Raw genomic sequence first — 16,458 nt, 5'->3', positions numbered from 1 at the left:
AGTTACACTGTGCTGCCTAACCACACCTTCCACAATCCTAGTTCCTCCTGACATGTCACTTCTGCCTCAGCTTTGGCTTTCTTTCACCATTATCTCAAGATGTGGCCCAGTTCTCATGGCCTAACTGGTGAAACCTCTGATTACCCACAACTTCTTTGTCAAGCCTGTCTCTTGGTAGCACATATTTCACCATAGTAAGATTACCTAGTCCTTTCTCTTTAGGGGCTTGAATGTTCCTCCCTGACAGGCTCTGCTCAGACCTCATCCCTGGTACAGTGGTGCCTGCAGTGTGTGCTTACACCTAGGCATGAGTTCATGCAGAGCTGATTGAACCTGGACATTTGTAAACAGTTTTGCATCATTTGAAATTTGCTTTATTTGGGACTATCTTTAAGTTTTCTAGAACAAGGGTACACTCTCTACATCCTTCTGCTCATCATTCCTAGATCTTGAGGCTATGGAAGCAGGATGGTTAGAGGGCACTCACTCTACATTGGCCTGTAGCATATGCAAGTACCTGGCCACAGGATGGAGCTAGCATCTGTTGAGACCTATGGTACAGATGCCCTTCTGTTTTTATCTCCTTCCCTGCCACACCTTTGCCTTCTTCCCTCCCTCCTTCTCTTTTTGTGTTGAGAATGAATTTAGGGTATCACAGATGCTAGGCACTTAACTCTATCACTGAACTGTATTCCAAGCCCAGTATCTAACCTCCCCACTTCCCTCCCCGTTTTCAGTGATAAACTATCTGGCTATTTTATACCAGGAGTGAGATTTTGAGGATTATTGGGCATATTTCTCACATTCTTTTTATACTTAGGCTTTTTGTTTTCCCTCTCCTTACATTTGATTCAGTGCAGCCTTGGAAATGTATATTTGTGTACACTGCTGTGAACACTGATTTCCTCTCCTTGTGGAAAGCAATATGTTCTCATCTCTTTTGGTCCTTTTCCCTCTGGAAGCTTAGGTATTTTCTTTCCATTCATAGTCACAGATTCCAGCAAAACCACTTGCCTGCCATCAGTTTTCCTAATGGTAGGATAGGGAGAGAGACTTTGGTATTGCCAGGCACTAGTTTGGCACAAATCCCTGGCTCTTTTCACACACAACCAAGTGCCTGTGGGTGTATCAGCCAAGCTTTGTGTATGCCCATGTCCACCTGTAGAAGCAGAAAGGGCTGAGTAACTATGGGTGTGAAGCATAGTGAGTCTCCACAGCTTCTTTCTTCTACTCTAGAGCTCATCAGTAGATTTGTAGATCCTATGTGCCTTCGACATTCCTCTTTTGTTATTCTTCCTCCTTCCTTGGACAGAGGAACTGTCTTCATCCTTTCTAGGACTTTACTTTTTCTGGCCTTTTCTGGCTTATTGTGACTGTACAGCTGGTGTGCATTACAAGCTTCTATCTGTAGTTAGGTTTTTCCTACTTGGTTATCTGGGCCCTCCCATCCTTGCTAAGAACCCTAAAATCTTTTCTGCACCCACCACAATCTTTCCTTTGTGACTTGTATCACCCACATCCTGGTGCACGCTAGCACCCACACAGGGGCAGCATACTGAAAAACATCCCGCACCACTGCAATCGTAAAGATACATTCTACCTTTATTTTTTTTTTAAACTTGTTTCATTTATTTTTTAAGTTTGGTTTAAAAAACAGGTTTATTTTAAAGTGTGTGTGTGTGTGTGTGTGTGTGTGTGTGTGCGCGTGCACACGTGTGCGTGTGGGTACGTGCGCTTACACATGAGTACAGGTGCCCATGAAGGCCAGAGCCATCGGATCACCTGGAGCTGGAGTCACAGGCTACCTCGGATGGGAAGTAGGAACTGAGGTAGGGTCCTTTGCAAGAGTAGCAAGCCCCTAAGTTTGGTTTTTTGAAATAAGGTTTGCTTTTAGCCTAGGCTGGTCTTGAACTTGATGATTCTCAATTACAGGTATCTGCTGAAATCGATAACTTAAAGGCACAGTTGCTGCTTACACAGTGACTTCTAAGTGTTTGACAGGCAGTCCTGTTTAGTTCAAGAGCTCGAGCCAGACCTGGAATTTGGATATCTTTTCTTTGTCACCCACCCCAGTCTGAAAAACAAATGACCGTTTCCACTATAAAGGATGTAGCCACATGTGGGATGTGTCAGATTTGTGCAAGAAGCCTACTACTGGGGGAGGGAACTTTTTAAAAAAATGCTCTTTTGAGCTCTTTAAGTTTCATTCACCTACCAGCCATTAAATTTAGGCCCCATCAATGGCATAGTAAAAACCCCAGCGTATTAATAGTTCAGTACAAAATGTCATATTCAAGCCCTTTCTTCCTTGCTGTTAATTGTCCTTGAGTGGTCTCCAGTTGAGACTGGTATAATTTTGGAATTCCTCTCTTTGGTATTGGCCTGTCCTATGGCTTTGTCTTGAGTCTGTATGTGTGTTTGAAGTTAAGATTGTTCCTTAATCTATTGCTGTACATGTTGCATACTGATTTCCTGGCATACAAAGATGGGAAAGGTGTGAGTTACAGAAGTATGGTCCTCTTTTGTTAGAGTCCAAACTCAAACTACACCCAGACTTAACATGTTGTGCTTCAGATAATCAGAGCAGTGAGCTGTATATTACTCCTTGTATATGTGTTTGTGTGCATGGGCCTGGTGCTAAGGATGCTGGAGTTCAAGGTGTCTGTTTAACTGAGCATAAGACAGCAGGCCGTTCCAGATCAAAGTAAAGAAAGATTATGTAAGCTTTTACGATTAATTTGGATTATTTTAATAAATTCTGATTGGCTTAAACATTTCTTTCTTTCATTTTTTGACCTCTATGAGATAGGCTCTCACTGTGTATCCCTAACTGTTCTGGACTCATTATGAAGACCAGGTTGGCATCCATCACTACATCTGCCTCAAGAATTCTAGGACTAAAGGCATGCACCACCATGCTCAGCCATTTCTATGTTTATTATGTATTACCTATGGTTGTTAGGCAGTACAGGAGATTTCTTGACCCATCCCTCCCTACTGAAATTTGTATTCTCTGAGCAGCATCCATACATCTGTCTCACATTTGGTTCCAAGGAGTTAAATATATGTTGTCAATAAACTAATGGGGGTAAAGGTAGATTGAGTAGCACATAGAAAAAGAAACAGAAACTATGTGAGAAGTAAACTGCCATGCCATCCCATCCACATTCTTATCACCAGAGGAACAAAGGGAGAAGAGCCAGTCTCCAGTGCCTGCTGGAGGGGATAGAAGGCAAAGCAATGCCTCTGTGGTGCTATGAGAAAATGCAGAGGGACTGGGGGCTCAGTAGGTTCAGATTCCCAGCACTGGGCCCACTGAGACAGGCTAGTTGACAAGTCAGTCTAGCCAGTCAGTATGCTCCAGGTTCAGTGAGCAACCCTATCTCTCTCTCTCTCAAAAAAAAAAAAAAAAAAAAAAAAAAAAAAAAAAAAAGGTGGAGAGCAATTGAGGAAGACACCAACATCATCCTCTGCTTTCCCCTTGCACACATAGTCGTCTTCCCTCTCCCTCCCCCCAACTCCCACCCAGTAGGCACAGAGCTCTGCCCTTCATGACAGAGGTCACTTACTTCCTTTCCTGTGCCTTCCATCTAGCTACATAACAGAAGGTGTTTTCCTACAAATAACCAATTTTATTTCTTTTCAAATTCTAAATGTTTTAATTACAAATGTATTGTTTCAAAGGACTGGCTATATACATATATTTTTGCATTGCAAATGTATCTACATGGTATGTTAGGCTTTTAATCAAATACATATTTAATATTTTCCTTGCTCCCAGCATTAAGTATGTTTGGTATGCATAACCAAGCTGTCAGGTGGCACAGGGTTTCTTTAAAGAGGATTAATTTGAAGCTGAACTGTGCAGGGTGCCCATTGGCTGGCACACCTACATTTTACTCTGGTGACATTGCCAATCTAAAAATCACTTTAGTGAGAAGAGGAATTGGATTATAGCTGTAGGTGGGATAACGTGGAGAAGTTTCTCTGCAGTACTATTTGGACCCACACTGTAGCGAATGCAGAGGTAATCTATCAGTTTGTGAGTGTCTACAAAACACAACTCTCTAGATAACAGGTTTAAAGTAAAGATTTAATACAGTCTCCATCTCCTATGATGTTGTAGTGACAGTTTAAAACTCATTCTCTAAATCTCAGCAGACTTTATAGCTAGCAGTGGGCCAATATAAAGTTTAATAGCGTTACAACACATAAATCATCTTTTAAAGATGTTACTAGGAGCTCCAATATTAAATGCAGACAATCGCCTGTGGTATAAATAATTTATCAAACACCGTTTCAGATTAGCCTTCCATGCTGAGTTATTTATTTTAGCCTTTTCTGTATGATTCCTAAGGCACTTTTTGAAAGATCCATTACTGGTCAGTTTAATGAACTTGGGGGTCTGTTTTGTCCCCTCAAGCACTCGGGTACAGCTGTGGTGACCATTACATGGCCGATGTGGACCTCTTTGTGCCTTTTACAAGTGCTGCCCATTTGTCATGTAGCGGTAAATGGAGCTGCACATTGGAGTCCAGGGACACATTGTGTGGTGCAGTGATGGAGACAAACAGATAGCTCTATAAAGTGCTGCTTGTCACAGCTGACTTGGAGTACAGTACATCACTCTTATTGTAATCTCATTTAAGAAGCAGGGTGGCCCGGGGGACTGATATTCCCAGTTAGTTTGGTCTTTGTAGCCATAAAGCAGGAAGTGCTCCTTTTATATTCTCTGAACTTTTAGGGAGTGTGCTTTGCTTAGATTAATTATTACAGGAACTTCTCCGTGACACTGGGTGAAGGCTTGTCAGCAGATTTGTCTGGACCACCCTTTTTGACTTGAGACTTGGTACCTGCAGTTTGCTGTTTAGAGGTGAACTGAATCTTTTAAGGAGCCCTCTGGCTTATTTTCTTAAATGTTACCATCCATTAAGCATTTGCCATGCATCAGTCACTATAGCATTTGCTTTCTGTACTTGATTTCTAGTTTTTTTACGAAAACCTGTGAGGTAGAACTTATCCTATTAGAGAGAAGAACGATCTTAGAAAGGTGGTTACTGGCTTCTAGCTACACAGCAGCCAGTGGGAGTCTGGAGACAAAGTTCTGTCTGTCTGCTTCCATGTCTGCTAGATGACCTTGAACCTGAGAACTCCATTGGTTTTTTTCTTCACCAGGGTGTGTCCTGCAGCATGAGTGTTTTGAAGATGCTCTTATCCTGGAGAGCTATTTTTCTTGTAGCTGGGATGTGTTCTGCAGGTCTGACACACTGAATCTCCAAGTTCCCTTGAGATAAGCAATGTAAATCCACGAGCAGCTGGCTGGTTGGAGAAGGATGCCCGCACAGCAGGGAGAAGATATAGCACCTGGGCCTGGCCAGCTGGGGGCACAAGGTCTGCATGACTGGGTTAGAGCCCCTTGGCAGCACCTGTCTAGGCAGATGTTGCTCAGGATCCAAAAAAGGGAGGTGCAGGGTCCGAGAAAGAATTCTAGAGGAAGAAAATGTTTCCTGATGCTCTGTGGGCCAAGATGATAAAACGTGGTTGTTTTCTCCACTTCTTAGGGTTTTCTTAATAGTTTCCAAAATATTGATAGCACATGTTAAATATAAAAGTTATTTAGTTGCAGAATTTTACTATAAGGAAAAATATGTAAATGTAACTAGTAGTATAGGTTTATCTGTGCCTAGAAGTTTATAAATAAAGTACTGTGTTCAAAGTCAGTATTTGACATATAAAGCAGTTTCTTGAATGTAATAGGTCTCTGAAAATACTTCTTGCCGGGTGGCGCACACCTTTAATCCCAGCACTCGCGAGTCAGAGGCAGGTGGATCTCTGTGAGTTCCAGGACAAGCTCTAAAGCTACACAGAGAAACCCTGTCTCAGGAAAAAAAGAAAGAAAATATTTCTTGAAGATACTGTGTAAGTAATGTGTAGACAGTTGTCATTTTCAACCTCCTGGTGTTTGAGGGAGTTTGGTGTTTAGGGGAAAGACATGAAATCTTGATATTGATTCCTGGCATGACCTTGTAGGAACATTATTCCAACACCATGGAAAATAGAGAGGTCCTTGTCAGGTAGGTGGTCCATGGATATTGTGGGAAGCACAGGGCCCCATACTCCATAATAGAGATAGATGCCTGCCAGAGGAGCTGCTACTTGGACCAGACAGAAATTGGTAGCCACCATTCTTAAACTTAACCCAGGTATTGAGGCTTATAGTGACAGGGAGTGACACAGCCTTGGTGTACCTGATAGTGAAGAGCCCAGAGCCCAAGAAAGGTTACTTGTTAGCTGATATGGTTTGTGGCTACCACAAACCTGTTTTACTATTTACTGTTTGCTAGCCGCATGACCTTAGGGCTCCCTTGGCAATACTTTCTGATTAGTATGAGCCTCAGAAGATGTTTGGGAACTGGAGTAAAACTGGATAATGGATATCCAGGTGCCTGACTCAGTATTTAATACATTATGGGTGTGTGTGTGTGTGTGTGTGTGTGTGTGAGAGAGAGAGAGAGAGAGAGAGAGAGAGAGAGAGAGAGAGAGAGAGAGAGAGAGAGAGAGAGACAGACAGACAGACAGACACAGGGGAGGGGGTTCCTTAAAGAATCATCTCCCATATATGAGTGAGTACATACCATGTTTGTCTTTTTGTGACTGGGTTACCTCACTCAGGGTGGTTTCTTCTAGTTCCATCCATCCATTCATTCATATATGGATTTTAGACATAGAGCAAAGGATTGCCAGCCTATAATCCACACCTCCAGAGAAGCTAGGAAACAAGGAGGACCCTACGAGAGACATACGTGGTCCCCCAGAGAAGGGGAAAGGGACAAGAGCTCCTGAGAAAATTGAGAGCATGGGGGGAGGGAAGAGAGAGTTAGGAGAAAGACAAGGGGAGAGGAGGACATGAGGGAGCAGTAAGATTGAGTCTGGGGAAGAACAGAGGAGAGCAAGATAAGCAAGAGGAAGCCATTATAGGTTTAAAGAGAAATCTGGCTCTAGGGAAATGTCCAGAGATCTACAAGGATGACACCAACTAACAATCTAAGCAGTAGTGGAGAGGCTACCTTAAATGCCCTTCCCCAATAATGAGATTGACGACTTCCTTATATGGCATCCTAGAGCCTTCACCCAGTAGCTGATGGAAGCAGAAGCAAACACCCACAGCTAAACACTGAACTGAACTCCTGGAATCCAGTTGCAGAGAGGGAGGAGTGATGAGCAAAGGGGTCAAGTCCAGGCTGGAGAAACCCACAGAAACAGCTGACCTGAACAAAGGGGAGCTCATGGACCCCAGACTGATAGCTAGGAGACCAGCATAGGACTGTTCTAGACCCCCTGAACGAGGCTGTCAGTTAGGACGCCTGGGCAATCTATGGGGCCTCTTGTAGTGGATCAGTATTTATCCCCAGAGTACGAATGGACTTTGGGAGCCCATTCCACATAGAGGGAGATACTGTCTCAGCCTAGACACACGGTGGGGGAGGGCCTAGGCCCTGTTCCAAATGATATGACAGACTTTAAGGCCTCACCCTCCCTGGGGAGCAGAAAGGGGATGGGATAGGGGGCCGCAGGGGAGGAGGGGAGGGAACTGGGATTGACATGTAAAACAAGCTTGTTTCTAATTTTTATTTAAAAAAAGGGGGGGGGAAAGAGAATCATCTCCCCTAGAATTAGTGAAGCTTTAAATGTTTCCCCAATTTTTAAAAGCTTTTATGCTTAGCTGTATAATAATGATTTTACAAGTAAACCCAATTTATACATAATACATTTAAAATTTTGCACTTTTTAAAATGTGCTTTTGCCAACAATCCACTTCCATTTCCAAATGTTGGTAAAAAACAAAGGAAGAATCACCCGCATTCTGTAGCACCTGTACAGTTAAATTAAGACGGGCATATGCAACACAGTTCATCTGTTTCTGTGCCCTCTACATCATCCTCCCTTGGGAACTTAAGGTCTGCAGCGCTAAGTGCTGCCCATTGGGGTTTTGATGGTTGTTTGTTTCTTTTCCTCAGTGTCCTGAGTGCCTTGCTCAGAGCACCAGCAACAGAGATGAGAACAGACAAAGAAAGGCAATGGTTAAGTGGAGAAAAGTGAAGGGGGAGAAGGGATAGCAGCCCTGAGCAGAGGAGCAAGCAGGGCACTCCCAGTGTGCGTGCACATGCACATCTAAGGTTGGTTAATACGCAAAGTGAGTTGGAATGAGGTTGCATTGTTAAGCGGGTGGTTGGGTTTTGCTGTCCACTACCATCTGCTATACCACCTTCCCTTGTTTCTGGTAAGGCTTTTGTGGGACTATTGAGAATCCAAGGGGAGAGTTGATTTGAGAGCTGTGTGTGTTTGTGTGTGTGTGTGTGTGTGTGTGTGTGTGTGTGTGTGTGTGTGTGTGTGTGTGTATCAGTCTATTAAAAGATTCTGAGGGAAAACAAACAAACTCACAGAGCTTGGACCAAGGGAGCTGTGGACAGACCATATACTGCTTCACAACACCTGACCAGGTCTTCACAACCCAAGAGAGTGCAACTTCTATCTCCTTTTAAGAGATCACATCCTCAGACAAGAAGCCACGCCTTAAGGCTGGGACCCCAAAGCTATTGGCAGAATGAATTCCCACAACAGAATTCCTGATTTAGGTGGCCCTCTGGGGTGAGTTTTTACAGTACTGTGCACATGCACATAAGAATAACTTGCTTTATGGCCCTTACAAAGGTGCCCACCCACTGGTTTGGTAAAAGATCCCTCCCACTCTTGCATAGCTGTGTCTTTCCTCCTCTGGGTCTGTAGAGGGCACTCCTGTTATTAGTATTTCAGCCTGGCTTAGATTTTCTCACAACTTGAAGCCTTGAATTTGTCCATCAAGGTTCTTAGGCTGGATTTGGGGCATTTGGTTCATGGGGGTTGGAGTTGGGGTGTGGGTTACTGAGATGTGTGCATTCCGTTGTGCTCCTGTTTGTACCCTTGTGCCTTGGGAAGCAGATGAAGCACATAGAAAAGGCTGGCTCATTTCTGTCCCTGTTGCATAAAGAGTTTCAGCTTCGTGGGCCCATGTTCTGTCTCGCTGCCTGCAATGCACCAGTTTTCTGCCTTTAGCTCCCCTCTAAGCTTCACTGAGGCAGCCATTATTGTCACTCTGTTGACCCTTGTCATGCCCTGGAGCAGGTCTGATGCTCCAGTGAACTTTTAAAATCCCTAGAGGGTGGGGTTCTGGGACCTCTGTCTGTGGCCCTAGTGTCTCTTTTGGCATAGAATGGCTTTCTCTCTCCCCCCACCCCCCTCCCCACAGGGTTTCTCTTTGTAGTTTTGTAGATCAGGCTGGCCTCTGCCTCCTGAGTGCTGGGATTTAAGGAGTGGGCCACCACCGCCTGGCTAGGATGGCTTTCTTGACTAAAAATGTTTTGAGGAACTTTTGGGAGAAACAGCAAGTTACTTCATGAACTTGTAAGCTCATATTGGGGTAGAGACATTTTGTAGGGGCAAGTAAGTAGTTTAACCACAGTTGTGCTTTGGTATCAGCTTGCCTCAGCCCCACAGTGCTGATTTTGTTACCAGGAAGTTGGTTTAGTTTTTTTGTTTTTTTTTTTGTTTGTTTGTTTGTTTTTTTTTTTTCTGAATCTGTTTCTTTCTCCTTTATTTTATAAACTTCAGCTTTGTCAGAGGATTCTATCTGGAGTCATTGTTAAATATGTTAACAATATCTTTGGTCATTTAGCAAACTAAGCCATGAGTCAAATTCAGCCTAATTCACTCCATCCCTCCCTCCCTCCCTGTCTCCCTCCCTGCCTCACTCACTCCATCCCTCCCTCCATCCCTCACTCACTCCTTCCATGCTGCCCTCCCCACTCCTTGAACAGCCTGGCTAGATGCTTATCTATTTATCTTATTTACCAATTCCTGACTATGCTAGTTTTCTGTTTGCTTCTTATTACTTTCTTCTACTTACTTTAAATTTAGTTACCTGTTTTTGTTAATGAAGTTTTATTGGGACACATAATCATACTGTTTATGCATTGTCTTTGGTTGTTTTGTGCTAGGTAGTTGAATAGTTGTAACAGACAGCCTAAAATATTTACTGCCCAGCCCTTATGAGACGATGTCTTAGTTAGGGTATCTGTTTGTGAAAAGACACCATGACCACGGCAACTCTTACAAAGAGAAACATTTAATCGGGGCTGGCTCACAGTTTGAGTGTTTAGTCCACTATCATCATGGTGGGAAGCATGGTGGTGTGTGAACAGACACAGTGCTGGAGAAGGTCCATCTTAATGCACAGACAACAGGAGGTGAACTGTGTACCTCACTGAGTGCAGCTTGAACAAAGGAGACCTCAAAGCCCACCCTCAAAGAGACACACTTCCTCCATCAAAGCCACACCTATTAGTGCAATTCCCTTTGGGGCCATTTTCTTTCAGTTCACAGAAGAACTTACTGAGTCTTGCTTTAAATGGTGGATGCTGACAACATATGATGAAAGATATCGTGGTGAAGAACGAGCACGGGCATGAAAGGTTTAAAAGGCCCAAGTCTCCACTTACCACCTGAAGACCTTTAGGCCAGCCAAATGGAGTTCTTTGCTATCTTTTCTTCTTTTGAAAAATGGGTGTTGAGAGCGTCATAGTTGTAGGGAAGTTTTAATCACCACTCTTGAATGCATCTGTGGAGGGTCCTGTGTGTTTCTTCTGAGCAAGCCGCCCACCATTCTCCATGGATACAACTCATCATGGCTGCCTTTTGCTTTCTCAGGAAGAAGAAGCCAAGAAGCTGGTGAGTGAGGCTATCGCAGCTGGCATCTTTAATGACTTGGGGTCTGGAAGCAACATCGATCTGTGTGTCATCAGCAAGAGCAAGCTGGACTTTCTTCGTCCATACTCAGTGCCCAACAAGAAGGGGACAAGGTAAGGGAAGGTGATGGCACTTTTCCTGTGTCCTGTCACCTTTGGAATCTCCATGCCATCTGGATTGGGCTTTCTGCACACCTAGAAAAGCCTGTGTTCTAAAGCAGCTTATACAACAGGTCTTGAGTCAAGGCTACTACTATATGATCACAGGCTGTGGTCAGGCATAGAGAAGTGTCTTCGTCTATCATGTCAGCAGGAGAGAGCTTCAGGCTGAGAGCTGGGTCATAGAGGTTTCTTCTCCCTGCCTCCCCTCAGGTTTTCTTCAGCATCTTAAGCCCTGAATGGAATCTTGTGAGGTATTTGGGTTTTGTGGTAGCCAGCCCACAAACTTTGTTCAGGCTGGCCCAAGACACCCTAAAGGTTCTAAGCCTGTGGCTAGGAGCCTCTGAAATGTGGCCATGGTGGCTACCAGTGTTGTTCATGCTAAAAGGGAATTGTGCCACTTAACCTGTGTCCTGTGCTCTATGGATGCTTCACCTCAGTGATGTAAGCCAGGATCTAAGCTGTGAGGTGATGTTCTAGATCTAGGCCTAGTACCTGGCACCTGCATTTGCTTGTACTGATCGAAAGAAAGCTCTTATGGGTATTCAGCTGCTTTAGCACTGTGGGTCCAGAGTTCTGCTTTTAGCCACAGTCACCTGAGTGAGTCAGCAATAACTGGGCCTGGGCTCTGGTTAGTAGCACAGAACCTGGAAGGCTTGCTCCTATATCCACTGAGGAGCCCTAGTTCTAGATTCATAAGGAAAGGATGGCTTTCAGTGCCAGCAGCTCTTTGCTGTAGGCTTCTTTCAGCATTGTGGAAGCTTAGTGTCCAGCGGTGGGTTAAGGTCTGGGGTGGCCACTGTTTGGCATGGTGGCTCTGGGTATCAGTCTTGTATTTGAAATGATAGAGGTAGGCTAGTGTGATCTGAGTTCCCCAGGCCTTGAGTGAAATGGGAAGCCCCCTTTAGTATACAGGCTGGTTTGGGAGAGCGGCTTCTACTGAAGGATGCTGATCCTTTGGGCAGAGAACTGGGGAGTTCTGCCCCATGTGGACTGAATTGTCAGTCCCCAGGTGGAGAAGTCTAAAAGCTACCTTTGAAAACTGGGTGTGGTTGCAAAAGGTAGGTAGCACTGTGGGGCCGGAGATGTGATTTTGTGGCAGAACACTTGCCTAAAATGTGAGGCTCCAGGTTCCATCCTAGCCTTTGGGGTGGGTATGGACCCAACAAGGTGACAAGGGGGCTAGCTGGTAAGGTGATAAGGAAGGGGCTTAGCACAGGAAGATATGCATTAATCTGCCTTGGGACAGAACCAATTATCTACACACTATAGAATCCCATTGTCCTTTGGACTACTTAATGGTTGTAAGAATGCTGCCTAGATAAGGGAACCCTCCCCAGAGCAGACAACAGGTAACAGGTGGGGGCAAAGGCTTGCCAGTTGCTCTATGCCCATCACCACTATGGACCTGGCTGCTGCCCTGCATGCTACTAAGGCCAATAGCCTTACCCAAAAGGTACAGGAGCTCTTGTGTCCACTCCCACTAAAGACAGAGTAAAAATCAGATGAGTCAGCTTCTTGGGCCACTGGGACTTTGGTCTGAAGGCAGCACTTAACTGCCAGTAGCCCAGCCTGGTTTGTACCAAGAGACATCTTTAAACCTTAAGGGAACAAGGACAGATGTGTTTTGAAAAAGTGTGCCTTCTAGAGTCCACCTGAGCATCAGGTACCCTTTCTTCTGCTCCCTTTTGGAGCCCAAGTGCCTGTTTGAATGGACAAATTTCCTAGGAGCATATGATCATGGCAGGTCAGGTGGGTGTGTGTGGTGGTGATCCCCTATGCCCTTGCAGAGACACTTGGCCTTGTGTGTTTGGAAGTGATGAGCCTGGAGCTTGGCTGTGGACTATGTTAGTTGTATTGCTGGTGCTTTTGGAGTTGTAGGGCAGAAGGTCATACTGTGTCACATTGCTGCACAGAAGGATGTGTGTTTTAAGTAACAGCCTGAAGTCAAATGACCAAGTAGTTTCTAGCATGTACGGAGGACGGTGGAGTGTGGAAGGAAAATGGAAAACCAGTGCTTTTTCTGTTCCTCTTAAGTGTTGTCTGACACACACCCCCCTCAAATATCCCCATTTTGTGATATTTGGAAGTGAAGGGCAATTGACTCCCTGAAGCCACAGAGCTGGAGTTCTCAGAGCCAGGACTCCTGTCAAGCCTGTTGCTGTCTGGGCACAATGTCTCTGTCCTGGCCTAACTGCTTTTGTTTCTCTCATTAGGTTTGGCCGGTACAGGTGCGAGAAAGGCACTACAGCGGTCCTCACTGAGAAAGTCACCACTCTGGAGATTGAGGTGCTAGAAGAGACTGTCCAGACCATGGACACTTCGTGAATGGTGCTGGGGTAATTGGTTATCTCTCTGGATGACTGGGGTACACCCCACCCCACCCCACCCCACCCCACCCAAAAACACACATTCAGCTACTGCTTGCTGAGTGAGGCTCAATTAAAAAAAGATAAAACCCCAGTGAGTGGCTGTAATGTGTGGACTGTGGGTCTGGGCTCCAACTGACCTGACTCTCCTTCTGTGTCAGTGGTGTGGCCTGAAACCAGATTGGGTTCCTTTGGCTCTCCAAATGAACGTGTGTGATCCAGGCCTGTGCTTGCTTACTTCATCTTCACTGGGGGTGGCGACAGGGGTCTGTCAAGTGGAAAGTAACGATCGAGTCTTGGCCTGTGGCATGGCCCAGTCGATGGCTTGCCGTGCATGCACAAGGCCCAAGTATACCCATACCTTGCCCCTGCATAACACACCAGACAGACACCTTCAATTTGAGTTCTTGGGTATATACATGCTCAGGTCTAGAGAAAGGTAGATGGAAACTTGGCTTTCCCATGGATGTGTGAAACTGGTGAGCTGCACTCTGGCCATTCTCATGACAATCAAAGGAATGCTTGGGGTTTGCAGTTTTGTAATAATTAGGACGTAGCATTGTACTGCCTCTCTGGATGGTGATTGGTGAACTCTGGACATCCCAAGGGTCATTTTATTGGGCAGATGGTTCTCTTGGTATGGATAATAGTTGGAGTACTGAAATTAAGTTGTTTATTCTACAGAGGCTATTTGTGCCAAGGACAGGTAGAACAGAGCCTCTTTCCAAGAGTAAGGAAAACTTTCAGGAGTTGGTGCTGGGCAGGAGAAAGACTCTGATCCTCCCCAGAGTGAGTATTATGGGTTGGGCCACTGGAGGCCCACTTACCGTATGGAAACTGCTAGAGCCAGCTTGAGAGAATGCAGTAGATTTATTGAGGGTGGCAGCTTGGCTGATTCTCAGAATTACTTGGGGAACTTAAAAATATTCTGGTATTCCTTGGAGTGTCTGGGGTCTGGCCAGTTGTTTCTAAAGGTGCCTCAAGAAGATATGCTGCTGTTGTGTGCTTGGTTTGGTCTGCAGTTCAGGAGGGTGCTGACTTGCTGTTAGAGCCAGCCTGAGGTGCTCAGCAGTCACTCCTCTTCCCACTTTGTCTAAAACACAGAGAGCTTGCTCTGGGCAGAGGCCATACCTGGAGTGCATAGGCCAGTGGTTCTTAACCTTCCTAAAGCTGTCACCCTTTAATACAGTTCCTCATGTTATGGTGACCCTCAACCATAAAGCCACTTTTGTTGCTACGTTATAACTAATTTTGCTACTTTTATGAACCATAATGTAAATATTTTTTGGAGGTAGAGGTTTGCCAAAGGGAATATGACCCAGATTGAGACCATTGTTATAGTAGAACAAAATAATTCAGACAGTTTCCTCTGGCACTTAAGTTTCCTTAAATTCACATTTATAAATTAGTCTTCACAGTTAATCCTATTGAGAACAAAAAGTAAATGAACATATTTCTGCTTTTCCTGCACATAATACAGTTGTATTTTAATTCTTGATTCTCATGGTCCACGGACTTGAGTTTTCTGAAAGGGTGACAGGCTGCATTTTTGGATCACCTGCCACTGCTGGCTGATTTGCATCTCGTGTTTTTTTGTTTTTTACATTTGAGATAGGATCTTATGTAGTCCAGTCCAGTCTCAAACTTCCCATATTGCCTAGGGTGACCCTGGATTCTTGATCCTCCTGCCTCTACCTCCCAAGTGCTGGGATAACAAACTTAGGCTGCTGTGTCTAAGTAACATCTTTTGTTTGAGATTCTGTCAGAAAAAAAACAACAAACTTGCCCAAATCACACTAGGAGGGTACAACACCAGAATCTGAAAAGACCAGTGTGAAGGCAAAGCTCTTGGATTTTTCTTACCATCTCCCCATGAAAATGCTTCACACTTATCATACAGTGAGCCACAGCATTCCAGGAGGCGATGGTACATGGCAGGGTTCAGAAGAGGAGGACCCTCCTGTCTCCCAGACACCATGCATCTCAATGCCAATGCTGGCTGCTCCTCACTGTCACTCATCAAGTTATAAAATGCAGAGAAAGTATTAGCAAAATCTCTACTCTAAACCATTATTTCTATTGTATCCCCTTACAAGAGAGAGTAAATGAAGCACACAGCCTGGTTGTATGGAAAGGTACCAAGAACTAAATCAACGGGTGTTAACCATTTGCAAAGGCTGACACACACCAGTCACCCTGTTTGCTACAAGTCTGACAGTGTGGGGCCTGGACAGGTCTGAAGAAACCAGGCCGAGGTTCACATTTCAGTTGGTACAGGGAGCTTCAGTGACTGCCCTCACTAATAGGCCAGCTCAGAGTTGTCTGCAAGAGTTCAAAGAAAGGACTTTGGAGATTGACCATAACCCAGCTGCTTTCAGCTCAGTGGCAGAGGCAGCCGCCTTTGGTAGCCTGCTGAGCCCTCTGGTCTTGGCTGTGGGAGTTTCCTGGTGCCACTTGGGGAGAGGACTCAAGTAAGACAAGTGGTGTTTAGCTTTGATGAGGCATGCTGCATTCAGGTGCTGGATGCCCAGACATGCATCTGCCTAGCCACCTGGTGCACATATACGATGTCAGGCCGGTGATTGGGGTCAGGGTAGATACACATACTGACCAGTTCCCGCAGCTGCAAGGAAAGAGCAGTTCTGTCAGTCTTACAGTACTCAGGTACTTTTACCCACATCCACATGTGGCAGACCACATGGTACCTCAGATGGTAGTGTTGTCCCCTTCCAAGTGAAGAGTGCTTTGAAGGATAAGATATATGGTCACACAGCTCTTGGGGTGGCCAGGTCCATGCATGCCTAGGCCTGTCTAGTTCCAAAGGTGATGCTTTGAGACCCTGAGTTGTTACCCTCAAATAATTTCCAGTTTTCACCTATGCACACCTTTGTGCAGATTTGTGAGTATGAGTACCCTGTATACATGTGTGTCTGCTGTCAGTCACACAAAGCCCAAACCAGAGAAAACTCAAGGAAAGAGCTTATTGATCATAATAAATGCATTAACATGCAGTAAGGCTACAGTCTGAATACCCCCTGGCCTCTTATTGTGCTCATGAAAGACATGCTTTTAATTATCCAGACACTGAGGCTTCACCCGCTAGGGTGGAGGAGGGGCACTTAAGCCTCTGATCCCTCTCGTTCTGATAG

At 45.0% G+C, this 16,458-nt stretch overlaps 2 protein-coding genes across 2 annotated transcripts in view; one reads left to right on the top strand and one right to left on the bottom strand.

Annotated features, from left to right (window-relative positions):
• Positions 1-13,403, top strand: part of Psmb7 (proteasome 20S subunit beta 7) — a 60,411-nt gene extending 47,008 nt beyond the window's left edge. Inside the window, exons 7-8 of the mRNA XM_027423652.2 lie at positions 10,744-10,895; positions 13,157-13,403. Coding sequence (XP_027279453.1) covers positions 10,744-10,895; positions 13,157-13,268 — 264 coding nt within the window. The 3' untranslated portion in view covers positions 13,269-13,403. The remainder of the gene's footprint in view (positions 1-10,743; positions 10,896-13,156) is intronic.
• Positions 13,404-14,160: 757 nt separating this feature from the next.
• The window catches only part of Nek6 (NIMA related kinase 6), a 74,002-nt gene continuing 71,704 nt past the window's right edge, over positions 14,161-16,458 (bottom strand). The window contains exon 10 of the mRNA XM_027423654.2: positions 14,161-15,932. Within this exon, the coding sequence (XP_027279455.1) occupies positions 15,822-15,932 (111 nt within the window). The 3' untranslated portion in view covers positions 14,161-15,821. The remainder of the gene's footprint in view (positions 15,933-16,458) is intronic.

The sequence above is a fragment of the Cricetulus griseus genome, chromosome 6, assembly GCF_003668045.3.
Source record: "Cricetulus griseus strain 17A/GY chromosome 6, alternate assembly CriGri-PICRH-1.0, whole genome shotgun sequence".
NCBI lineage: Eukaryota > Metazoa > Chordata > Mammalia > Rodentia > Cricetidae > Cricetulus > Cricetulus griseus.
The sequence above is the reverse complement of the archived record's forward strand: the minus strand, read 5'-3'. Positions and strand labels throughout refer to the sequence as shown.